Genomic DNA, 27,184 nt, shown 5'->3' with positions numbered 1-27,184 from the left:
AGAATATGAAAAAAGTAACAATATCAGTGCCCAGTATTGAATCGGAGAATTTCAAATCATAGAGAAGGTGGCATACATATTTCATTGTCTGGATCTTATTTATCTTCAAATGCGATGCACTGGCATCGAACTGCTTCTATATTTAATAGCGGAAATCTAATTTTCTATATCCGTTATTCAAGTGGTTCGAGCATCGCCAACTTCAGTGCTTCAATAAATTATTTACATGTTTTTGTGCACATAATTGTGTAGTATTTTAGTTAGGTTCGCTATTTACATTTAAGGATATAATCAACGTAAAGTCAGTTCTACCTTTTCTATCCCTTTTTAATATTTGCTGAGATGCAATACATATCCATATGTAGACTTCCGTTTTATTGAATTAATGAACGTAATTTACTTATTGTGGTGAAATCTTATTTAAAAAGACAATAAACGATTTTTATTATTTTCGTCTCTGCTGAGAATATAATTTTGATGTTTTAGTTGTTTGCCAAATACTGAACCTGTTTAAAATGAAACAGTCCGGTTGAGTGAGCAAACAGATGCTGGTCAGTAGACTAAGATTAGACTTAGATATTTAAAGTTAAGCCATGATTGTCAGCAAACCTGTGATGACTTTCATGGGACTGTGGTTCTAATCCAAGTAATTCTACCAATACACCTATACTCAGCATGTTGTTAGAGTAACCCTTGCTGTTCCAAGTGAATGATGCGTGTAAACAACCAGCCGTAATAAATACATATAAAAATGATTATAACAAAGAACTTTTAACTTTTCAATTTTACAACTACAATAGGCCAGGGTTCTTACTTATGTAATTCCATTTGTGGTTATGATCCAGTTCATTATGCCAATTCACCTATACTCTGCATATGGTTAATATAAGGGTAGCCCTGGTCGTTCCAAACGTATAGTGTAACATATAGTATAAAAGTAATAATAAAAATAAGTTTTTTTATCTTTCCTTAATTTAGCAAATATGCTGCTTATTTAATTCCTATTTATTGAAATATTTTACATATGTCGCACAATTCTCATGCTATTTCAATATTTTTGGCAGGTCGAGGTTCATATAATAACATTTTTCTCCATATGACTCCATTGCATATATTTACGCACCCTCTTATAGTTCTCTGAATCGTCTTCAATCTGGTTCGTGTATATTACAATAAATCATTAAACATTTAATACTGTATGTTGTTGGAATACTTATTTAGAGGAGAATTAGCATTTATGGGCCACCAGATGAGTGTGTCCGTTATGCATGAATGCCTATATCTACAACTAAGTTCCAGCAATTTGGAGGAATGTGCACAAAGTAAAGAGATTATGGAGGTAGGTGCGTGCATACAGATTCATATGTGCCGAAACTCTTGGACTGGTTCTATTCGTCTCATTCGGTACAGTTATCATCAAAGATAATACTCTTTCTTCTGTCCGACTCACTCATTATATATATATATATATATATATATATATATATATATATATATATATATATATCTGTGTGTGTGTGTGTGTGACTGTGTGTGAGTGTGTGTTATTTTAGGTTACTGGATGAATAGATTCAGATTTATAAAGTATGACTAATTTAAAATCATGTATTCAATTTTTAAAAGTAAAATATATCTGCCATGAATCCTCACATACTTCATGTCACGCACGTCAGCTTGGCCTAACGTGCTACAATGAATTCGAAGGAGATACAATGTGCTTTAGTAAATTACTTTAAACTTTTTGTAGGCTCTTAACTGCAATTAATCACATGGTGCATGTTTTTCAAATGAGCAATTTAAATATGCAGTGGCGTGAATGCTATCATACTATATTATAAGAAACATGGGCTATTTGTTTCAAAGAAAGTAGTTCATGAGTAGCCTTTAAAACTAAGATCATTTGTTTTAATAACATCGCTCTGATGTTTGAATATAACAAGACGTCCATGTTCTCCAAGTATTGCTCATTTGCCATACATTGACCTGAACGGAAAAACGTTATTCTATTACAATAAGCAATAAGGCAGGTGCCTTGGGTCAGACTCATATCAGACAAATTCGCTCCTATTTTGCTGCCATAGAAGCCAAATCGTTGCTAGGAGAGACATCCTGGACACCATAATGGTACAGTACATCGCAAGCAACATTTGCATTACGTGTGGTCATACTTTGCTCAGTAATTATTTGCCTTTTTGCTGTGGAAGCGACACCACTGCTAAACGTTTGGTAAATTAAATCTTAATAGGAATACTACAAAGGGTACATGATAATCATGTATCATGACCATTTTCCATTTTCCTCGTAATGACCTTGACCTTACATGAATTAGCCTGACGTTTGCACGAGAAGGCGTGGACTTTAATAAATTTTCCTCAACATATATATAGGGGTTAAAAAGTGACAATCTTATTAAGGAAAATAGCTGCTGACCTGCATTATCTTTTGTTGCAATCTTGAGCTTGTAGCCAGAAATATGGACACGAATACCCGAGAAAATCTCAAGACAAGATATATAATTTTCCTTGCCATTAAGTTAAACATAGGGGATCGTATCTTTGGTACGTGACACAACATCTAGTCATGACATACGAATTGTAGATAATGTATAAAAATATATAAATAGTGGTTTCCAGTAAGAGTGAATGTGTCCTTTACTGTAATCTTCAACTTGAATCCTGGGAGGTGGATATGGTATTTAACACATCGTACAGGAAAGCTATATATGTGGTCAAAGTTACTTTAAAATGTCTTCATTGTTTCAAATGTTCCATTCTGGACAATGATACAATTAACAAACTAATTCTTTCCCTGAAGGGGTTTTGACTAGGATACATAACATAGCAAGTATACATGATACATATGTGGCGCGACCATTATACTATGAGCAATTATACAAACCATACAATTACATTGGTGGTGACCTTAGCGTTGAGACTGGGGATGTGGTTCAAACATTTGTTAGCAGATTATCATGGAGGGTTTGCTTTTCATAAAACATTTAGTCATCAGGCTAAATATTACACTCGTGATACCAGGACGAGACACTAAAATAAACAGATCTGAAAATGATGAATCTGTGTTCTTTCAAGTCAAGTATCAAGGCCAGTTCTGAAAAGTTTAAACATTTCTGACTTGTCATTACCTTGAGTTATGTGTGTAGTCCAGGTCCAAACTTGCAAATCACGTACCAGCTAATGTCGTTAATATACATGATACGACCATAGGCTAATACAGGTCAGCATACTGCTCACCAGCAGTGACTAACACCATGATCTGGCTTTAATATCCACAGGGGTGCTAGAAACATGATTAATTTACTTTCATAATTATTCTTTGCTGTGTAGTGCAGAATGGAAGGACAGGTTAGTCCTTGGAAATATAAAACAACTTTCTGATCTAATTGCGAAACGTCAACTGCAGCTCAAATATATGTATATATGAGACAATTTCAATGAATGAATATTTTACCATTTCAGAACACACATTTCTCACAAAATTAGCGTTCGAGAGCTTAATTTCCCTGCCTGAATTTGCATTGAAAAGAAAATAACACATTTTTGGAAAACTGCATAATTCTAGAAAAATCTCCATGTCTATTGATTCTGATCAAACTGCGAACACGTCAACTGCAGCTTAAATATGTGTATATATGATACCATTTCAGTGAATGAATATTTTAACATTTCACACAAAATTAGCGTTCGAGAGCACAATTTCCCAAGCTGAATTTACAATGAAAGAAAAAAAAAACACATGTATGGAAAACTGCATAAATCTATTTTATGATTATTGTCAATAACATAACTGACAGTGAATTTATTGTTTTAATTCCTGTAAGCATTGTCTGTCTGAAGTAGATTCACGTAAGCACAAAAGAAGTGATAAAAAACAAGGTTTTACATGCATATGTGATTTTTAAAATAAATATTAGCATTATTAGTCATCATTTTTATACTGACCTATTTATAAGTCCAAGGTCAGCTAACCAAGGACTTATATATAGGCCAATGAGAAGACATATGATTAATAAGAATTATATTCATTAACAATACAAAAATCACAACATTGATTCAATCTGATCAACCCATAGCATACTGTATGGAAAAAGCCATAGTATGGACGTGCAATTACCAACAGTAATACAGGTGTGCAATCAGTTAATCAAAGACACCGTCTATTCACCATATAAATGAATCACTATCTACAACATCAAATGCATTCAAACGATGTGCTAAAAATAGATTCCTCTGTTACCAATGTCTTGAACTAAACCGCTGAGTTTAAAGGATTTAATTAATGAGAATTTGCATATCGAATCACACTAAAAATAATATAATGATGACAATCTTTCAAATAAAAGCCACTGAAAGATGGAACGACATACCTTAACTGAATGTTATACAATATTTTTCTCTTCAAAAATTAACAAAGGTCGTACAGCACAGTTATCCTGATTCTTGTATCAGTTCAGTTAGAGTCCTATACAAGTCGGATAAATTGAATTATTAGTGTTATGCTAACATTGGTTATTTAAGAACCAGCGATACAAAATGAATCACCTTCTATACTAGTTGCGCTGTCCTTGGTAAAATTGTACACTTAGATACGAAACAGTATGGAACTGAATGCGTATAAAACTGCTTATTATTATGATCTACGAAGCATAACTATTGATGATCTATAATATTAAAGGGGAAATTGGCTAATGTATATTATTAAGAACAAGAGACAAAATCATGACAAATAGATAATAGTTTGTGTGCAATGGTTTGTTGATCATTCTGAATTTTTTATCGGCACTTTCAAGACATTATTGGACACATAATGCCAGGAAGTAGTCGACCCTGGCTGGAATGGCCGGATTCCAAACTGCAAACGTTAGGACTACCCGTCTAGCACTCTAACATGGTACCTTGTCTCTAACGTCGTAATTAAATATTAATTAGTGTTGCTTGCTTGCAATGCTCAAACTGCACACTGACCTTATTTAATTACTATTTTTAAACAAATGACTATGTATTGTCTAGCTCATGTTCAGAGTCCTGGATATGTGTTATCTATCTCAGAGGATAATTGTGAAGGATATAAGATATTATTATATAGTGATCCATTTTTTAAGAATTGTACAATAACTAATATAACGACATGGCGCACACTCTGAATGTTCACGTATGTGAAAATGTATAGCAGTATACATGTCTTCACTTGATTTAACCTTATGAAAGGGTAAGAAATGTAGTTATGAGGATTCTAATAATTAGGAAACGTGTTCTCGACCGTCTTGTTCATTATTCAAGAGAGCATGTTAATGTTCTAGGATCTAAGTATGCACTGTCAATTTCATATTGTTTGTTGTACACATTCTCATGGACTTAACACAAATCACGAGTCTAAAAGTCAAATGAAAATGAACATTTATATGATGACAATAGATCACTCTTATCCGAAGTACAGATAAAGCCATTTCTTTCAGAACCATGAATATTGATACTCACTAATTTTAAATAAATTAATTCAGAGTAATATGCTTTATTTTCTATGTGCAGGCGTCATCATGATAAAAAAGGTTCAAGTAATGAATGGGAATGCCCTCCCTCTGTTTGTCCCTTCAAGAAGGACGAAGCCTTAGAGCCCCAAACTGGCATATTCATGGGGTTAATGAGATCTTTTAAGAGATCGGGACATTCAACTCTCCTATCTTCGAGTTCCTTGATCATCTTTTCCACGTTTTGCAGCCTGGTATTCATTTCATCTAGCTGATGACTTTGTTGCTGTTCATTAAATGTCCTACTCTGTGGTTGAGCACCATGGGCTGTGGCTTCATTACTTTGTCTTCTTTTTTCATTCTCCAGTCTTCTAATGTCCTCCATATATTTCTTAGCAAGGTCTTTTTGGTGGATCTCCTCCAACAATGGTGGTAGGTACTTTGCTAAAGAACAAAACAAATATATATATATATATATATATATATATATATATATATATATATATATATATATATAGATAGATAGATAGATAGATATATATATAATATAATTTTACTTTGGTGCACGACTAGTTTTAAAAGCAGACTTAATAATAAACCTGTTTGCAAGTTTGCAAGTTGGGGTACTTAATGAGCACATTCGAGGACCCGGAATTCATTCGGAACGCTATTCTGGACTCTTTAAATAATATATTTAGGATTATTGTGCATATAATTCACAATGATGTAAGGTCCTCTTAAGTTCTTCATTTTTTAACTTAGAGAATTATGTTATTTGTTAGGTTTTATGCAAATTGTTTCTTTAGCTTCTTTCTGTTATTTAGTGTAAGACCATTGAGGCGTAACAGGATTGCAACATCATTAAAGTTTTTCGTTGAAGATAAAAGTAAAAACTAGATCACATGATTTTTCTTTATCCACCTTATTGTTTCCATGATGACTGAATAAATTCAAGTTCATGCACAATCTTGAAAACATGATGTCAGTTTATTTTAAGTTTAGACACGCGTTTATCGGTCCCCAAGAAGAATATCCGGGAATTCCAAATATAAACATTTCTTTTTTTAGCTGATTAGTGTTGAAACATCTAATATTCTTGGGCGGCATGAAAGATTGTCAAATTAGCCGCCATATTGAATGTAAAAGCAGTACAATTTTCTTTAATGACCAGCTAGACATCAGTATAAGTTGTAGTGGCAGCTATACTGAATGCACGATTAGCACCATTTTTGTTCAGTAATAAATATTTCAATATTGTCATATTGTGGTCATGATAGATGTCAGATCGGAATTATTTTATTTTGGAGCAATTTTACACCATAAGAAGTATTCTGTTGACATTGCAAGAATTCAGCATGGCTGCGATAGTCGAGATACTAGATCTCAGATAGGTATCCTTTTTATTTAAAAGTAAGTAGACATCACAAAATGTATTTTCGAAGAAATAAACAATGTCAAAGTATGCGTAAAGATAAAAAGCATATATGTTGGCTGCCCAAAAGTCATGTTTGATGTGTGGATGGCATTATTTTCATTCTGAACCAACCTGATCTCGTAAGATGTATTTTAGTGTAAAAATGTTGACATGCTATCCATTTAGGATGAATGAATAACACGATTTTCAAAATGGCTGTTATGTCTGAGCCGCAGAATTTAAATGTAAGGCTAAATATTCATCATTATAAACCTTTCTGTTCAATCCCGGTGTTGATATTACCATCTTTTCAGGAGAAGAAGCGATAATACAATTTCAAGAAAGCGGCTCCCGCAACCATAATGTATGAATAAACGGTAACACTGGGTAAGATCTATTTGTAGATAGAACCCTTTGAGAATAATTGCAAACCAGAGTATATCTCTGCATAATCCTTTGTCAATCACTGGAGTGTGACAACGTTTATATCTCCTATCAAAGTAATATTGTGCTGCTTCTAGCAATTCATTTATGGTATTCACGGAATAAGTACTGCATTTGTTGCAAGAAAGGCATGGTTGGCATGTTTGCCATTTCGAACTTGTGTCGAGGACAATTTACTTCACAACGTTACCAAATATTTTGTATGCAGATAATGGCCACACATAAAAAATTGTTCCAAAATTCGTTTTTTAAGCCTCTAAACCAAATTGACCAAGATTCTTAAAGAAAGATCTTTATTCAAAATATTCACATTAATGACAGAACTTGCGTATCACTCAGAAATATGGTTTTGTCTCACATACATAGATGATATACAAATGATAGCGTTATCAAATGTTAAGTATATAGAGCTTAGAGCCAAACTATAATTTATCTATATCTGCGGAAAATACCTGAATTATCTGGATATGATATGAAAATATATTATATCTTTAATATCACCCTCAGAATACCAGAATTTTGAATATCAATACGTCGATACGTCACATTTTACAAGACAATGATGTTTTAACGGTAAGTCTAAATAGATAAACATTCCATACAGTGTATATGCCATCTATTATTCCTTATTAAAGCCATGCTGCGGAAAGCAAAATTAGGAGCAAGGGCATCAAGGGCCATAACCACCTAAAATTATAAGAACACTCTAAACCAAACGCATTAAATATACTCCTTAAAATGATAACGTAATTTAAATGCATTCAATGTACTCCTTAAAATGATAACGTAAATCAAACGCATTCAATGTACTACTTAAATGATAACGTAAATTAAACGCATTTAATGTACTCCTTAAAATGGTAACGTAAATTAAACACATTCAATGTACTCCTTAAAATGATAGCGTAAATTAAATGCATTCAATGTACTCCCTAATATGATAAGGTAAATTAAATGCATTAAATGTATCCTTAAAAAGATAACGTAAATTAAATGCATTCAATGTACTCCTAAAAATGATAACGTAAATTAAATACATTCAATGTACTCATTAAAATGATAACGTAAATTAAACGCATTCAATGTACTCCATAAAATGATAAAGTAAATTAAACGCATTCAATGTACTCCTTAAAATGATACGTAAATCAAACGCATTCAATGTACTCCTTAAAATGATAACGTAAATTAAATGCATTCAATGTACTCCTTAAAATGATAACGTGAATTAAACACATTCAATGTACTCCTAAAAATGATAATGTAAATTAAATACATTCAATGTACTCCTTAAAATGATAACGTAAATTAAACGCATTCAATGTACTCCATAAAATGATAACGTGAATTAAACGCATTCAATGTACTCCTAAAAATGATAACGTAAATTAAATACATTCAATGTACTCCTTAAAATGATAACGTAAATTAAACGCATTCAGTGTACTCCATAAAATGATAACGTGAATTAAACGCATTCAATGTACTCCTTAAAATGATAACGTAAATCAAACGCATTCAATGTACTCCTAAAAATGATAACGTAGATCACTTGAAATTCAACGCATTCAATGTCTCATCGATGTAATTCTGCAAGCCCAATTTGGGTGAAAACCAACGAAGTTCATTAAAGTTATGCCGTGGAAGTCACAAGGATGGGAAAGCAGTTCAAAGTTCCACTAAAGTATGGAATACTTGAAAGCAAACTCAAGGACTGTACCGTCATATGCCACAATTTGGTTGCAATTCATCAAGTGGTTGTGAAGTTATCTTGCAGAATCCAAGTAACCAAGATGCGCAACTGAAGAAACCATAACTCTTTTCAATGAAACTAAATTCATATAGGAAACATGTGCGTGGTTCAGACAATGTTACCTTAATATCATCTCAGAATATGTTGACTGGTTCTTGAGCTATGTGAACATATAAAATGTATTGTCAAGGAGCATAATTCTATCCAAAGTGGTGCTGATATTTCACCATCTAACAAAGAAAAGGCGCATCTAATTATTCAGATAGTGTACAAAAAAGATTATACCAGAACATCATGAACTGTTTCTGAGCAATTTTGTTTACAATGATCAGCTGTAGAAGAGATTTAATATGATGGAGAGGAAAAACAAAATATCAATAACTTTGTCAAAGATGGATCTGAAAATATAAAGCCTTGTAAAGGCATCTTAATGTAATTCCATATGTCATTCCTGAGTATTTGAGGGTCACAAAACTATCCTATTTGCAATCAATATCCCATGCGAAGATATAAAGTTAATGTTCAAATGTCATAACTTTATCAAAAACTGGAATTAACGAAACAAGATTAATAAAAAGCACATCTATTCCACTAAGAGACACGTTTCACGCAAATTTCACCAATATATGTTAAATGTTTAATGATCAATGCTTGGTATACTGATATGTTATAATGGAAAGGTAATGTTCACGGAACAAAGGCAATAACTCCATCTAAATTTGCAAATATCAGGCAATTCACTTATCACAATGGCGTCCAGTTATGTGTGCAAATTACAGAGCTATGATGTCTATTTAAAGCGTAAAAAGGAATGACAGATGTAGCGATGAACTGACGGAAGTGTGAATACTATAGTGCTCCGCATTTTCATGATGAATCCTAATATTATCAGACGACTGCTCAGGCATCTGAACATCACAGAAGTTTAGAAATAACTATCGGCATATTTGAGAAAAAGTTAAATCATTTAATGAAACGTAGTGTTACACGCAAGGGGTCTCACTACCTTGCGAATAAAATACTACTTGCGTACGTCTGAATTGAAAGTCCATATTTCCTCTATTTCCCCTCAGGAAACAGTCGTTGCTACTTGCAAGGTTCTTAAACGCACGAATACTACAAATAAGTTTCCGTCAATTGCCTTATGGCCACACATCACAAAACTCTAGTTTCTCGTTTCATTTTGTTTTTTCTTATTAGCTAGTCTTCAGAACATGAATATTAGTACTTCACGCTATGCAAGACGAAACACGACCCAAACTAATCGATACTTCGTCGAAGTAAACTGCCGGAAATGCTTCGGTTCAAATAGATGTCTAACAGGCAAAAATGCAGGCTGAACTGTTTGCGACAACGAAAACGTGGGTAGAGAGATTGCAGTTCCTTCTGGTGAACGAATCTCTACTAGCACCCAAAATGAGCTCAGAACCACGGCGCTCTTAATAGACGCTGCAACATCTATCATCGCCACCAGACCGTGCTAGCTGATGGTGCATCCTCACATATGCATCACCACTAGTATACATTTCCTACACTGACAGAAAACCGTTCACGAGCATAAGGCAGAGTATGTTCTCCACACAAAACATTTTTCATACATAGATAAGGGACATATTAAGCTCAGAAACAGACTGGAAGGATACAGTCTGAGGGTGGGTTAGAGTATGATTTCGATAATAGATGGTTGTTCTACTTCCTACAAGCGAGTGAGAATTTATTTTGTCAGCTGAAATGCATTTTCAGTTATAAAGGAGGTCACTAAAAGCTCATAATATCTCACACGGTGAATAACAATGATAAAAATGACTTTGTGACGATATCTTTTGCATTCTGGAGTCATGAATATACACTTTTCTGTATTGGATTGATAAATAACTGTATGACGGACTGCGCTAACTTACTCCCATATACAAACTTTCTCTCGCCTGTTCAAACAAAGCACAATCGGAGCAACCTTTGTGTCTTCGTGCTGTTGAATCGTTGGGTTACGAACATTGTTTTCTAATGGGTGATATTGAGAAAGTTGCAGGGATAACTCATTTAGTTCCGTGCACTGCAGCTGGTATACATGATATAATTATGTTATTGGATTATAATATTAGCATGTGAAGGCAGATGTCTTTCATTAGTAAGCTGACTGGTCTCCATCATGTGCAGTATTAACTTCCAGAAGCATCGGTCAGAAGCCATTGTTTGGCTTTGAACAAGACTTATTTAAATTACAATTGGTTTATGAAGTTCCAAAGTGCCGACCTTAAGTTGGGATTGTTTAATCTTTTATTTATGGTTGTTTGGTAGAAATTTCCGCAGTTAACAGGTATTGTCACGTGGATATCTCTGCTCCAAAATAGATGTTATATTGTCTCCTGGCTTGTCATGTGAGAACTGACGTCCTAAAATTCAAATTAAGACGTCAAAGGTTTATTTTCCCCAGAATGTTTGCAAATATTACACAAAATACCATCCGTCTTAGTGTCCCTTTGTAACCATTTGTAATGTAAGAGACAAGGTTTTGAAACTTTGCAGCCAAGATTGATTTCTTCTTTAGCGGTTCGTATGACATCGTTTAATAACAATTTTTCCTACTTTTGCAAGAAACTCAAGTGTCCTTCACCTTTTTCATTCTATCATTTACTTTGCACATTCGCTCGTGCACTGACTTGAACATGACAATAATCAGTAATTTTCCGCTAAGTCATGCTGAACTATAATCTCACCTTCTTGAAATGTATACAAATTAGCGCATGCGCAAATATTGGCAAAACATTATTTTCAGAACCTCTCTAGTATACGCTTTTCTCCGTTATAAATAATTAGTGGGATTTCCGAGCACCCTTACTAACAAACACCTAAGAAACTTTGGAATGGACAGAGGCATTTTGATAAAATAAGTACCTCTGTTTCTTAATTCGCGTTTATATTCATATGTATTCATTTTATCATAACAGTTAAATAAAAATTGAAACTGTTCAGAGTGCATATACGTGCAACTTTGTTCTCAGATTCCTAAAATATCTGCATCATTTGCGCACTCATACCCTAGCAGCGTCTCAGTTTGTGATTTCAGGTTTGGTCCTTAAAATTATAAAAACAGGTCAAAACAGAAATAAGACGGAATTCGAGTTATAGTACGACTCGTCTAACATTTAAGTTTGACAAATGAAATGCTTACCTAGATTGATCGAACCTCCAACGCGCTGGCACTCTTTTAATACCAACATTTCTAAAAAGATGTCAGGATTTTTTTCCACGTGACCAATTTCTTCACGGGACCAGTTATGGAACTTGCGCAGAATTTGCTTCTCCTTCTTGTTCAAAAGATGGCTGTATTTTCGGAGTATTTGAACTGCTTCACCTGGGATATTCACTGGGATATTCACGCTGATTACTTTGAAAAAGAAAATTAAGTTGATGCATTTCTTTCATGGTAGCACACACATTTAATTGACGACGCAATAAAATTGCGATAACAAAACCAGATACGGAATTGATACTACAAATGAAGGTAAAGATAAACAACTGATTGAAATTAGATGGATTGGAAATAAAACATTGGTACACACCTTTCGTGTTTATCTACCTCTCACAATTAGAGATTAATGTTGTAGTGCCTTTTCCAGGCAAAATCGATACACATGTGTACGTTTTTAAAAAATCACGTCTTTGCATACATGTTAAATCCATAATGTAAATGCACAGTCGTTAGAGACTGATTTTTAGTTGATAACACAGTAGACGTCTGTTTAAATTTGATAGTTTCCACTCAATATAATTTGTAATGTTATTCTTCCAAAAACAATCCATCCGCCTCTAGATATCACATTCACTTTTCAGACTATGAAAATGCTTATACTATGGTTTATATATTATTTTCTTAGGTTGTAATTTTTGTTTACATTTTAGTATATAAACCAATCTTGTCCACGGAAATTTTGTTCAGGACACTGACGTTCATACACCCATCATAGTAAATGGTTAATAATAACAAAGATGATAATGATGATTTTGATGATGATGATGATGACGATGACTCTAGTGCTACTAATATCAATACTACTACGACTACTGCTGCTGCTACTACTACTACTACTACTACTAATGATGATACTTATATTACCTGCTTGAAATGAAAATTGTTGAAATATTTTCCATAGGTGTGACAATAAAATCATGACTGAGTCCTGGGGATTACTCCTCGAAACAAACTGGAGAAGTTGAATAGTGTGTTGCTGGGACGTTAGGACAGCCTTCTGCTGTTCGATGTCTGTCATCATATGTTTTATGAGACTAATAAATGCCGCACGCACCCGGATGTCAACAAGGTAGGAATTGGCCTGCAGTAGATTCATTATGACATCTGTGTCATAGTTCAAATCTTTTACTTTTCTCAAAGAAAATCTCAAGTTCGCCAAAGCACTCTGAATCTTCAGTGATGCCACTTCCCCATTTATAGGATCCAGAGTATCTTTTTGAAATACGTGTTGTTGACATAAGACATCCATCCAGTCATTGTTCTGTTTATTAGAACCTGCCTGCTTTAGTTTCTGTCTGCTCGCTTCTAACTCCCTACTCAGCTTGAGACATTCTATGTCTCTCTGCTCAAGTTGTTGTTCCGCGAATTGTAATCTTGCGAATGTTTTTGCTAATTTCTGCTCCTCTGGAGACTGCAGAACTTCAAATTCTTCAGCTCCTAAAGTATATGTTTTAAAACAATATAATGAACGAGTATGTAAATATATTAAAAATCACTAACGCTGCTGTTTTCAGTAGCCATATTGGCTCAGTTGGTAGAGCGTCACATTCTTAATACAAGTATCGTTGTTTCGATACCCACCAAGGTCATCTTGGTTGGATGACTCAACTGTGTCCTTGAGAGAAGCACTTGGCTCCCATTTCCTCATAATGTTACATTAAAAAATGTGTTGAAAGTGTCATTTATCAATCGACTAACTACCAAGTAACCAATCAGGCAACGATAATTTTACACGCAAGCTTCTGTCATATTTATTTAGTCATTAATATGAATAAACGCTTAAATAAAAACTCAGTCCCAATCAGTGCTAGTCTGTAAACGTCAAATCAGGATTATGTCATCTAGTGTTCTCTTTCTCTGTGTGTGAATGTGGATGACATCACGACAATAACATTTACTTAAAGGATTGGATTATATTTGCAAAGTGTAAACAGTTTCAACATAAAAAGGAAATTTTACTGCGACACAAGTAAAATGATGCAGTGCCACATTTTGAACGATTTTTTCTATGTTCAAGAAATGAATCAGTAAATACCATTTTTATTTAAGTTTCCTTGCTTCTTGATATACATATTTCCCATTCTAATTTTCTTTCTTGCTTCGCTAGCAACACTCCTAAAAAGGTGATGCAATAGATAATGGAACTTGTAATAAATCACGTAAATGCTTTGGTTTTCTACTCAAGTTATATGCAGAACTTCAATCGTCTTCTTTGTTTTCTTCTTATTCGTTTCCACCTCTAAATGAATAATAAACTGATAATGCTGCATGATTTAATTACTTTATCTAGAACATAGACACGCCTGATATCTTGTATTGCCTTCCTTACGAGAAGCTACTAAATTAAGTTCATATCATGAACATCTCTTGTACTCACCAGAAAGGGAAATCTTCTTGTCGTCGATATAGACAGTATCTATTCCAAGCTCTGTAAGGTCATGAATATTTGTCTTGCTTAACAGTTCAACAAGCAGAGAGACGTAATACTCTGGCATCATAAAGGTAATGATAAAACTCGAGCTCGGTTCCAAGCCACTAATCAAGACAAACTGTGGTGGAATCATGATGACTTGGGACACGGTGGTTCTAAGTTGTTCTAAATCCCTCCGTTTAATCTTGCTGAAGTCCCTTCCTTGAACGTGGAATTTGACATACTTGTAACCATTTTCTTAAAGGTAAAGGAAATGTGATAAGAAAACATACACATATTTAATTTGTTTATTTTCTACAATTTAAGGAAACCATGTTCAAGTTAATCATGCAACTGTGTAATTTGGGGATCGTTTTTTTTATTATACGGATTCATTGTACGTGACCGCTATGAAAGTCAGGCATGGTATGATCTCCTATCTTGCCTAGAAAATTTTAATATGCGACAAAATACAGGCTGATTCCATAGATCACAATAAATAGTTATACTTTGCACAATATAAATTCCCATTTTCTTAACAAGTCCTTGTAAAATCATGTTTGTCTCAAAAGTATTATGTGTACGAGATCGCGAAATGTATTCATATTTGGCGGTCCGCTGTAATTGTCTATTAATGCCCTTTTCACAAAACTATCATTTACTGCCCATATGAGTCGGATAAACGTAAAAGACATTTAAGATTCAGTTTGTGTAAATGGTTTTATTCTAAACTAAATGAATTAGCAGTCTACCTGCTGATCCTGATAAACGGCCTAGGAGCCAGCAACCATACAAAAAGTGATCTTTGAGGTATGACAAACATCGTACAGGTGCGTTTCGAATCATTTTTTTTTACTTAAGATCATTAAATGTTTAAGATTAAGTAAGCTCTATTTCCAACTCCAATGCATCTGTAAAAAAAAGGTTACCTCAAAGGTGCAAAAATTTACTAATTTAATTAAATGTGTTTAAAATACACCCAATTACATCCCAGAAAAACAAACATCATTATTTATTTGGTTACAAAAGGAGATGAAGCAATAGGAGGGAGTTGGCTTAATGAAATCTGAAGCACACCCCCTCCCCCCACCCCCAACAACAACAACTTAGATCACCCATTTGTTTGGCTGAATAAATATTGATCCAACGCTGTTGAAAAAGAGTCTGGTTCAGCCGGTCAGTCGTCTGTGGTCGGACGGGGTAGCGAGTCAACAGTTGATGTCGAGAGGTTTTGGAGAAAGAGAAACCTTGTTTCTTAGTCTCTTTATTAACTTACCCCTATATGTATTGTGTCTACCTGGGAATTTGATTGAAGTCAAAACAGTTGCTGGGTAGTATTAGGATTCTTGTTTCTTTGCCAACGATTACCACTCGTTTGTGGCTGAGACAAATTGGGCCTGAAGGTGTGAGCATTAGGCATGGCTACTTGCTTGAGCAGTTCCTGTGTTGAAAGCCTTTTCACTTCCCTTACCCTACTGCCAAATAATAACAGAGTTCCAAAGAATGTGTCATGGAGTGCCAACGTCAGTGATGATGGCGACGTGATCTTTACGGTACGAAATGCATACCACAAAAAATTTGGATCTCGACCCATCCCAACGTTTTTTCCATCTGCGAGTTGAGTTTACCACCAATCTCAACATCGTCCGTTTCCATAATGTACGCATGTTGCATATAACAGTCATTTGGTTCTTGTAACTCCAGGGCATGCTCCTTGCGGTAGTAGATTTGATTCCGCTCTGCCGACTTTTCTTGCACCCTTTGAAAAGACCATGCTGACCAAGTGGTGCGCCATTTCTAGTAGTCTTGATAGCGATGTCAGTATCACGACTGAAGTAGAATTATACCTACGTCAGTGGTGTAACAAATGACTCATGGGACGGATCCATGTATAAAAGCCCCATGAAGATTTCATCTTTTGAAATTAGAGCGATCTCTGAGAGTCTCGTTTTCGAATGTAACATTTCTATCCAAAACACAATAAAAGCTGTTGACTGGCATTCACACATTTCTTCAGATTGTATCCATAAGATTTAGCTTTGGAGCGACAAGATTTGAATCTTATGTCTGGTGCCCAAATGATACCAGACCCAAGTGACACCACACAATCTACTAATGGACAGTAGTGTGGCGCTTTCGCTATATTTGTACGTAAAAGTCATCCGCAAGAACAGTTCAATAATTACTTGATATTCGACTATGCTGGTGTCAAGTTAGGAGAGTGGACTTTCCTTCATATAAGAATATAGGGTATCCAATAATTCTTTCCTTGAAGGATGCCCTTGGTAGAAGTATGATGATTCCCTTCTCATATTACCTGTTCTTCTAACATTTATGTGTTCATGAAATGCATTCAAAGAAGAGAACACATTTATTTAGTAAACTTATGTTTCAGGGAATATACTCACCAGACCTCATTACGATAAAACCCTCCTCAACTCCCGAAAATGTGTGCATCCTATTCGATGTGTCGCCCAGCTTAAAATGTCCCCATCTAACAAAGCGGGTTAATGGACAAGAGTTTCCTCCCTTTGTCCATATGATTAATATATACTATGTAGGAATATGATAATACTTTGTCTTGAACAGCCCAAACAAATGTAGCTCAGGAGACGTGCAATACTTTTGTATAGGTGGCTGGATATACTTAATTCGAACCCCTTTACACTGTGTTATTGGTTGCTCGGAAGCTAATACAACCAATTCAATTTCCAAAGATTGTAAGGTTATTCATACTGCATATACATTGATGGCTAAACCGTGCATCCATTGCATGGTTTATCCTAGCTTAAACTTAAAAACGACAAAACTGATATGACCCATTGTTGGTGCTCACTATTAATAGACTAGTGGCAAGACAGTTTAGATTCCCGCCTCCCATATCCTAAAAGTAACCTATCTGTAAGCCCTTCCAGTAAAGTTAGCATTTGAAATTCTGTTAATTATTCTTGTAAGGATTTGCTAGATTTGCACCACAGAAAATACCCACTTGTATGTGAAGAATAGTCATTAGCTTTCTAGAACTAAATGACGGACAAAATGATGTCATAATTACGAGTCTAACAGTATGAACCAGTGAGCAAAACTACAAAATTGTCCGTCAGTTTATTTGAGACTTATCTACTGGCAAAGATGTTATCGTTTTTTCCATTACGCAGATAATTGCTCAGTATCTCAAAAAGGAAGTACCTGTACTCATATCTCTTGCATTATAAAAACGGTAGGTAATATTAATTTGTACCTGGCTTGTCAGATGGGGCATAGAAAAATAGCGTATTGCCAACGTTCCTCGCATACTCCACAGCTTTTGTATGAAGTTCTTTGTTTTTTAGGTGCCACAGCATACCCTGTAGAAAGATCAAGTTGTCCTTGCTGACAATCATTCTTTTCTTCAGGATTTTAAACAGTTCAAGTGGAGTGTCAATCTGCTCGAGAATTCCTAAGCCGAGACCTCCATCCCCTGATTAATGTAAGAATAATGATAAGTAGTGTAAATAAATGATTTCTAAAACCTGGAAACATTCTTTTCAGAAAGATTGCAATGTACATGTTTAAAATACCGTATCGAAATGATTACATGTAGCTAATTCTTTTCCCAAATCAACATATACAAGTTTTGACCCAATCTGTCGTGGACGCTGCATAAGAAATAAAGATACATCGGCTATAGTAATTACACTTTAGTGATTACCTTCAATATTTTCGTCCATTTCGGAACCAAAGTTTGACATTTGAAGGAAAATATTTTTACACTTTAGTGATTACCTTCAATATTTTCGTCCATTTCGGAACCAACGTTTGACATTTGAAGAAAAATATTTTTATAAAGATTCATAAACATAACCATTTCATTTAGGTCAAATAGGATTACTCGGCACGGCTTAAATAACATTTCAGTTTTAATATATGCTGATGTCTGCATGTTACTTAGATCAATAAGATCCCTGCAAAAATTGATCTTTTGCACTATATATATAATGCTTATGAGTATTACTTTTATTCCGATTGAATTTTTTTCAGCTGGATGCCATCTAAAGTAAATTGTAAAACAGGCATATAAAACTAAACCCGTATGAAAAAGGCCAAGAGATGCGAACTGTAGGAACACAGCATTGATAAAGTCAAAAGTTCATGAAAAACCGTTATATTAATAAATTCTGAACTTTGTGATGATTGTATTCTTTCATATGTAGTACCCCATGTAATATCCAAGGAGGGAAGAGGCTGGGTAATCCGTAGTACAGTTTTCAGAATGAAATAAAGGCCGTTTAACAATTTAAATCACACGAAGTTATGTGGTCCAACTCATAACTTTCATAGACGTTACGGGTACCCTCACGTCATATTGTAAATAAACTATTATAGTCCATAAGTGTGATACTTTTATAAAATTGTAGAGATATTTTCAGACATGGTGTGACTAAAATATGCAGATTTTTCACTAATAAGCTTTTCTTTAATATATTTCGCTAATATATGTTGTATGCAGTGTCCATAAAAGTTTGGATCAACCGTCATATATTGGTTTGTGTTTGTTTAATTACTTAATCATATAAGCATTTTATTACCTATTATTTTCATAGAAAATATCAATTTCTCCATTGATTCTTTCTTCATTCTATATATCTAGATATTCATCCATTCATCCTTTCATCCATCGCTCTATCCATATATAACCATCCATTCATAGATCTATCTCGTTGACTCGCAATCTGCAGTCTAACGACAACTCTTGAATTTAAAAAGAAATTACTAGTATACCAGACACATAATTTTTCAGTCTCTCTAATTCATCGTCGCTGATATTGTCGGCCAAATCATCCAGAAAAACGTTGAATCCCCAGTCCTCTGATGGAAGTTTTAGCACATGAGAAGGAAGGCATTCTGTTCTGTCTCCTTCATCAGTGTCTGCCACTACAACATAAAGGTTCCCAGATGTAATATGTAATTTTGTATGATTTTTTACTTTTGTATCAATCATGTTTAAAAGGTAAACACAAGAGCAAAGAACACTCTATGCTGAACATTTGCTAGGGCTGTAGTCTTTCAAAACAGAATATTATTTCAAGACACTTTACTTAAATATTCACAGAGAGAGAGGTGTTGGATAGTGATATCTGACCGTCTCAAAAATCGTAGAATTTATGCTGAAGCAAGTACATGCAGTCGAGCAGATTACGATCGATAGCGCAAATCGTTTGTTTAGTTTGGGAAAAATAAAACCTAAATATCTGTTATTGCATCTGTTATTGAATATGTGGGATTCAACTTGAAATCATTGCTATTTTTCCATATCATTGCTCATTTCAACAATGCATTTAATTCAGTTTAATTCCGAATAATTAAGAAACTTCCGCTGTTAATTGCTGGATTATATCTGGGTCTGTAAAACAGACGCCTCAAGTCATAGGATTTATTTTAATATAAATGACACATTCCAAAACCGAAACAAACACATTCGTTTGCTTATAATTCTCATCATTATTTTCGTGTCGACAACGGCAACGGCTTTCATTCCTGTAGAACATCTGCTAAATTAGTCTCTTTTAGGGAAAGACCATTTATTCATTAAGGGGAAAAGGGGGGGGGGGGGGGACAAGGCCACTCTCGGAAAAGCTTGAACGCAACTGTCTTGCTCTGATAATGTTGGTGACTAAATGCTTACTCTGTTCAAGACATATATTTTAATGAAATAATATAACAATCCCTGTCAGAAAGAAAACATAGTTCTCGTATCCTCCCCCCATGTTTTAATGGTCGCACCATTAAGTAGGCCCTATGTGGATGAATCCGGCTGGCTCTATTGAACATTTTGAACCTCCGGAATATATGTAGCTGTTGTTGCCAGCGTGTAACGCCATTACTGCTTCCGGACTAAGCAAGTAATTAGAATTTCAGCATTAATTCGGTGTTTTCTGTTCTTTTCTTTATTATAAATAACAGTTGTTGTCATTTGGAATTTAACTATCCTTATCCCAGAGGATTAGTGTTTTTGTAACAATATGATAAATTTATGCTGTTCGAGTGAAGCCGAAATGCGTGCCTCTCGTCAGATCAATAATTTTGTTCAGATTTCTTTCAATAAAAATCGTAAAATTCCTGGAAATGTCACATATCTGCTTTCCATTGATGATGATGTAAAATGTTGGGGCTACATTGTTTAGATGTAGGGGATACATTGTTTAGATTTAATCGGGAATCCATACTAATGTTAATACTGGCAATAACTGCAAACAGAGATACTGCAAAAGAAGCCAGAAAACCTTTTCGAAGAACATATGCACTGCATATACAAGACTATTCTGAGATGATTCTTTTTTATTATTCAAATATATAATCGACATAAAGATGAAAGATTCTTTAGCTGATATCCTTCAGATGATATCCGATTGTAAATTGCCTTTGACATCTCAATTTGTCCATGGGTGATCTTCATGCATTTACTATTCAACGTCAGTCAGTAATGTCCGCCTCAATGGAGGAGTTGCAAGGACCTTCCTACAGAGGAGCCTTAGTGACTTGTAGAAATGAACCCCTCCGTTCCGTGCTATTGCGGAGAGAGCATTATGGGAGATAGAGGATTATGTACCCCACTGTGACGCGTCGAGAAACGACGAATTGCTTGTGAGCTGTACTGTATCTTAAATTCAAGGCAACATATGGGAAAAATAACAATTGAATTTCCTCGTGTTACATCAATATGCATAAACAAAAATATACGTCATCAACGGGTCGATGATATAAGCTCTTCTACATTAGCAAAACTGACATCTTATCCATCGATAATACTGCTTGAAATTGGATATATCTGGTTGGCTTCAGCGTGAAAGGCCATGTTAGATCAAACTTCGAAGAAAATCTATTCCTCAGTCCCGCAATATTTAGTTAAGAAGGTATATGCACAAGAAATGAGGAATTCTTACAACAGGGAACCAAGGGTGAAAATAAAGCGTAGTGGATCCCAACCGTGATTTGTGACGATACACATCATCATCAATTGCGTAATTCTATTGTACACAGCAGCTGGAAAATAAGTATATAACACAAAATGTATAAAAAGTCAGTAAATAAAGAAACATTGATCTCAAGGGCCTATTTTGCCTATTTTGCAATGGGGGAGAAGTTCTGTTCAAGACACATTGAGCACCGAGTGATTTTACATAAAGCAGTATTAACTAGCGTTTTACAAAATGTTAATTTGATTTCCAATATTGATCAATTAGAATCTAAAAGGCGAATGCTTTAAATGAGTTAAATTATTCTATACACTGTGCATGCAAAAGTTATTTGCAATTTTCATCCTGAAAATGATCTATAATGTACATGTCTGCCTCAAAATATATTGCATCATTTTACTACAAGCCGAACCTTATCAGTCTAAAATAAAATAAATTCAATCTTTTTTAGACATATCTTAAGAAAAAGTAAATACATGTGTACAAACTTAGTCAACAAAATTCACTCCAAATTTTCTCAGATCTCTGTTATTCCATCCATTAATTTCATATTTTCTTGTATTGTTTGCTCTATCTGGCAATACCACCCTGGTCGATCATCTCCTAGATAACGATAACCAAAGCACCATAATTTGTGGTGATTACACATCATATCCCACCCTGTGACATTTTTAAATAATGTCTATTGAAAACAATTAGATTATGTTCATCAAGCACTGCATTAATAGTTTCCTTTAAACATCGGCATTTCCACTGCATTATTGTGGCAGACATTTTTAGAAGTGATGAAAGGACCGGACTTCTGAGAGTTTTAATGGTGCTGATAAAGAGGGGTCCCGAATGTCTACACCCTCTAGTTTAGAGGTGTATGACTAAATATTTGCAAACAACCCCATTTAAACACTTTAAAAAAAATTTAAAAAAATATAACATCGGACGCGTTAACTGTTCAGTCTTAACGTTATAGCAGCATTCGTTCGACTTTGTGTCCATGTACTTTAAAAGATCATGTATGTTCTTTCTTAAACAATTTGAATTTTTGTACAGCTGACCTTTCCAATAATTGCTGCTTCAAAGGCAATCTGTATACATGACACACATTTTTAGTGTTGCATTGCCTGCTTCGACGTGTATGTACATATCATTGTGTTATATATGAAACTTTAAATAGAAAAAGCTCGTGCTTATCAAGCTGCTTCCCAATATTTATAAGTGTTATATCAGTGCCAGTTAAAGATAGTACACATGTATGGCTTGTCATGGACGAAATAGAGTCAGTCATAGACAAATAATATCTATATAAGAACTGATCCGGTGGCCTAAGTGGTTAGAGCGTCCGCCTAGAATGCGGGATGTTGCGGGTTCGAACTCCGGACGAGACATACCAAAGACTTGTAAAAATGATACTAGCAGCTACCTCGATTGGCGCTCAGCATTCAGCTGCTATTGTTACTGGTCGGCCTGGTGCCAGGATAATGCGACTGGGTGGGACATGATGCTAAATGTCTCCGGCATGATTCCCCAGTGCTACAAATCACTATAATTTATAGTATAAACTGCGACACCGAAGACATCGTAGCGATACGACTGAAACATTGTTAAAGCTACGTTAAAACTCCAAATCACACAAACACACACACACACAGACAGACTGACACACTATGTCTACAGAAGATGTAAAGTTATTTTAAATTATCGGCAAATGTCGATGGAACTGATTAATAATGTACAAGTGAAAACGCATTACCACATATGTGAACTGAATTCGTTTTATGTAGGGCATTAGAATTACTACGGTATCAAAAGCACATTATTAGGAGTACGGCATGGCTTAGCACAAACAAAAATTAAACTTTCAGTACATTAGCAACAACATTGTTACGGCGGAACTATATAGGTGTTGAATATGATTCAAATATTCATTAAGAATTTTCAACAAAAAAAAAAAAAAAAAAAAAAAAAAAAAAAACAGGGATCAAATGTGCTGTTACAAAATTAAAGCATGCTTGCAGTAACAGCTGCCCGGATATTGACACCCTAACCCACTATACCGCTAGGCTGAGATAGTTTGTTGCAACTTATTAATATTATCAACTCTTTTCTTGCTGTTATTCGTTTTTAACTTATATGAACTTTACACTCTCAAACATTATTCATTTTTGAAATTCCGAATAGACAAGAGAGAATAATAATTCATTAGTGTGTATTTTCAGTATTCGAAGTATCGAGATTCCTCCTTGTAGGTAGATACGGCTGTACATGTTCAACTGGTAACTTGATATTATGTACCCATGTTTTTGAGATAACATTAAGAGGCCCCCGTAGGAATTTTTTTTACGTGAAATGTTTATACTCTACCTTCGACAGGAGAATTAAAGTTCACCATACAACAACTCTGGTTAATATTATTATTAAGGAAATCGTATCATCATCAGTTGAAATTAACAATGCCGAAATAAAAACAGCACATACTATTATGGTATATAAAAATAGAATCCTCCCCCCCCCCTCGCCATTTCACCTCTAAACATGTTTTGGCCTGCATCCGTGAATTGTAATAGCTGACCACAACACATCTAGCAGCAGAGGAGGTGAACAGACCGTTTGCTATAGCTAGATCATCATTTTTGAAACAATTAAGGCTTCCTACGAAAATGTAAATATCAGGTCAATAACGTCCAACTGAAGCCTCTAACTTACCGAGAGTTTCTCTAACTGTGTTCTTTTTTTTTTGGTTACTTTATCATTGTCGTTAGTGTTTTTTTTTTTTTTTAAAGTATGCCCGTTTGTTTACCCACCGTAACGCTTCATTTAGGTGGCACCTCCTCTTCTGCTGTAATTAAATCAGTCTCTCATCCAAATATTTTATATAGACCTGCACGATATCGTGATCGAGGATCATGTAAATGTATTGTTATAAATCCGTGTGGGTTGACTGCTCTCGAAAAGAAATATTTTAAATTTAATCATATCCATAACTCCGCTACACCAAGTCTAGTGAATATTTCGCAGAGTATGTGTGTCAACTCCGTTAAATACAACTAAACTATTACAGTTATCTCTGATCACTTTTGGTATCTGTGTATATCGCTGAGTAACTTAAATCATGTCTGTGTTTTGTGTCATCCTCTGGAAAATATTCTAGCTGGATTTGATTGTTTGTCCATCATCACATCATCATAAACTACGAGATTATTAATAAATCCATCTAGGTCATCTACAGATGGGGCTTCATCAATATCGGTGATAAATTCAATAAAATCATTGCTGTCCTCGTCCAACAATTTTGCATTTTCATTAAAATCGTTAAGCACTTCGTAGCATCGCTGATCATAAACTGATGGAGCTACTAAATACAACTTATCCCATTTGATACATCTCTTTATCAAATTAAGTAGCAATTGTGCTTTACCAGACCCAGATGGACCTATGGTAATTGCTCTGATCCAATTTGGTAGAGCTGGATGATGTTTTACTGGTTCTTGCTTTCGTGTCGCTGAGAAATCAGTTACGTTCATATGATTATAATATGGCTCTATATTGTGTTCGATGCAGATCATCCACCCTCACAAGTGGATTAACAACGATAATGACAAAAAACAAAAATAAAATGCACATACAGGCAAGTGTATGAAATGTGGCACAAAATTATAAATATATTTCCCTGACACAGTCAGGTGGTGATATCGCCGCTTCGCTAGGAAATTACCAGCAGCTCTATGGGCTAAATACCCTGGAGAAAAACATCTTCCTGGATATAATAATTGCGGTCCTGGAACTAGACTTAATATTCGACTTGATAAATAAGATCAGCCAACACCTGGCGATTATCCAATAAATGAAATTGATAAAGAGTGTCGTGTTTATTATGTAGCTTATAAAAGTAAAGATATTCAACAACGGCATATTGCAGATGTGAAGTTGATTCATCAGAGAATCGTTAGCTGATTTGGCCTGCTGAACTCCTTCATAGATTTTTTTTTTCTTAACCAACAAAATATGAGATACGACAGTTTTGTCAAATTTGAAAGGTATATAATACTAAGATTATTAAATGTCCTCATCTACAAGATCTAGGAAATTTAGTGCAGCCAAATCAGCTGTATCTAGACAGTCAACTGCTAGTTCAGCCAAATCAGCTGTATCTGGGCCGTCAACAGCTAGTTCAGCCAAATCAGCTGTATATGGGCCGTCAACAGCTAGTGTAGCCAAATCAGCTGTATCTGGGCCGTCAATGGAATCCTATACTGCTAGGTTAGCAAGGGAATAACTAGATGCAACAAATAAATGTCTTCCTGTTCGTGATTCTGTCAAACAGAAACTACAGAACCGCCAGTAGCTTCAGGATGAAAGAAATGAACAGACCAGAATAATTGCAGAGGCATTTAAACGTGCGATGTACGGAGATAATTAATTTTTGTATTGAATAATATCCCAATACAAAAGTATTTCTCCTATCCGCGTATCGTGTATATTAAAATTAGTTAGTTTTTGTTTATAAATTGTATCTGTCTTAATCTAATGGTAGTAAGATATTATCGTTGGCATCTCTGCGGCTTTTTTTTTGTGTGTGTGTTATTACACTAATACCTCCTCGAATACCTCTTTCAATAAAATTATATATACCAGGGTCTGTTATCAAATTAATCTGAATCTTTGAAAACTTCATTAACGCGTCCCATGAAAGACCCGGAGCTGAGAAATACCACGGAAGCTTTCAAAGATATCACTGAGTAACAACACATCGGTTAACAATAAATCGTGGTAGTCAGCAAAAGATTTACAATCAAATTCTTGCCAGACGCGCTATGCTTGACCAATTTGAGGTTTCTATTGTCGTTGGTGAGCATATCCTATTTGTCTGTAAAAGTGGGGAAAGTCGCATAATCATATATAATAAATGATTTTGCGAGTTTCCGCAGTCGCAAAATAATCACAAAACACACACCGACCTGACTTTTCAAAACAACCAGCGCTAGGTAATATAACTGTAAGATATTTATATGAACGTGGTGAACTTGAAGGTGGTAGAAAAAGAGCAACCAAGGTAAATCTGGAAGATAATTTACTTTAATAATCCTGTAAAAACTCCTCAACTAGCGATCGATATCTGCTTCTACCGCAATCGGTACAAAGTTGAAATTTTCCACGAACCCATTTCTTACACTTAAAGCTTGGTTTAGGACCAGCAGATTTTAATGCTCTATGTGCTTCACAGAACTCACTATAACAGCTTTTATTACAAGATTTATTTGATCCTTGCAGGAGCCATTTGCATTTGTTTGTAGCAGGTTGAGCTGGCAGGATTATATAATACCTAATTATAGTTTTAATTAGATATATTCCTATTAGAGATTAAAGATAATAATAATGAATCAAAACCATTTTTAGAAATCATATAACGCAACAAAATAATCATATTTGTGATATTCTTTGTGAGATTATTCCAGCTGTTTGTCCGTTGAACGA

The 27,184-nt window shown here is 34.8% G+C and overlaps 1 protein-coding gene across 1 annotated transcript in view; it reads right to left on the bottom strand.

The window, feature by feature from the left end:
• Positions 1–3,758: 3,758 nt before the first annotated feature.
• The window catches only part of LOC149786624 (uncharacterized), a 31,733-nt gene continuing 8,307 nt past the window's right edge, over positions 3,759–27,184 (bottom strand). The window contains exons 2-7 of the mRNA XM_089977139.1: positions 19,521–19,673; positions 18,001–18,219; positions 14,727–15,017; positions 13,214–13,786; positions 12,269–12,484; positions 3,759–5,929 (exon numbers count right to left, since the gene is read on the bottom strand). Coding sequence (XP_089833265.1) covers positions 5,553–5,929; positions 12,269–12,484; positions 13,214–13,786; positions 14,727–15,017; positions 18,001–18,219; positions 19,521–19,673 — 1,829 coding nt within the window. The 3' untranslated portion in view covers positions 3,759–5,552. The remainder of the gene's footprint in view (positions 5,930–12,268; positions 12,485–13,213; positions 13,787–14,726; positions 15,018–18,000; positions 18,220–19,520; positions 19,674–27,184) is intronic.

The sequence above is a fragment of the Sinohyriopsis cumingii genome, chromosome 12 (genome assembly GCF_028554795.1).
Source record: "Sinohyriopsis cumingii isolate HCF-2022 chromosome 12, ASM2855479v2, whole genome shotgun sequence".
NCBI classification, from domain to species: domain Eukaryota; kingdom Metazoa; phylum Mollusca; class Bivalvia; order Unionida; family Unionidae; genus Sinohyriopsis; species Sinohyriopsis cumingii.
This window is presented reverse-complemented; position numbering and strand designations above follow the sequence as displayed.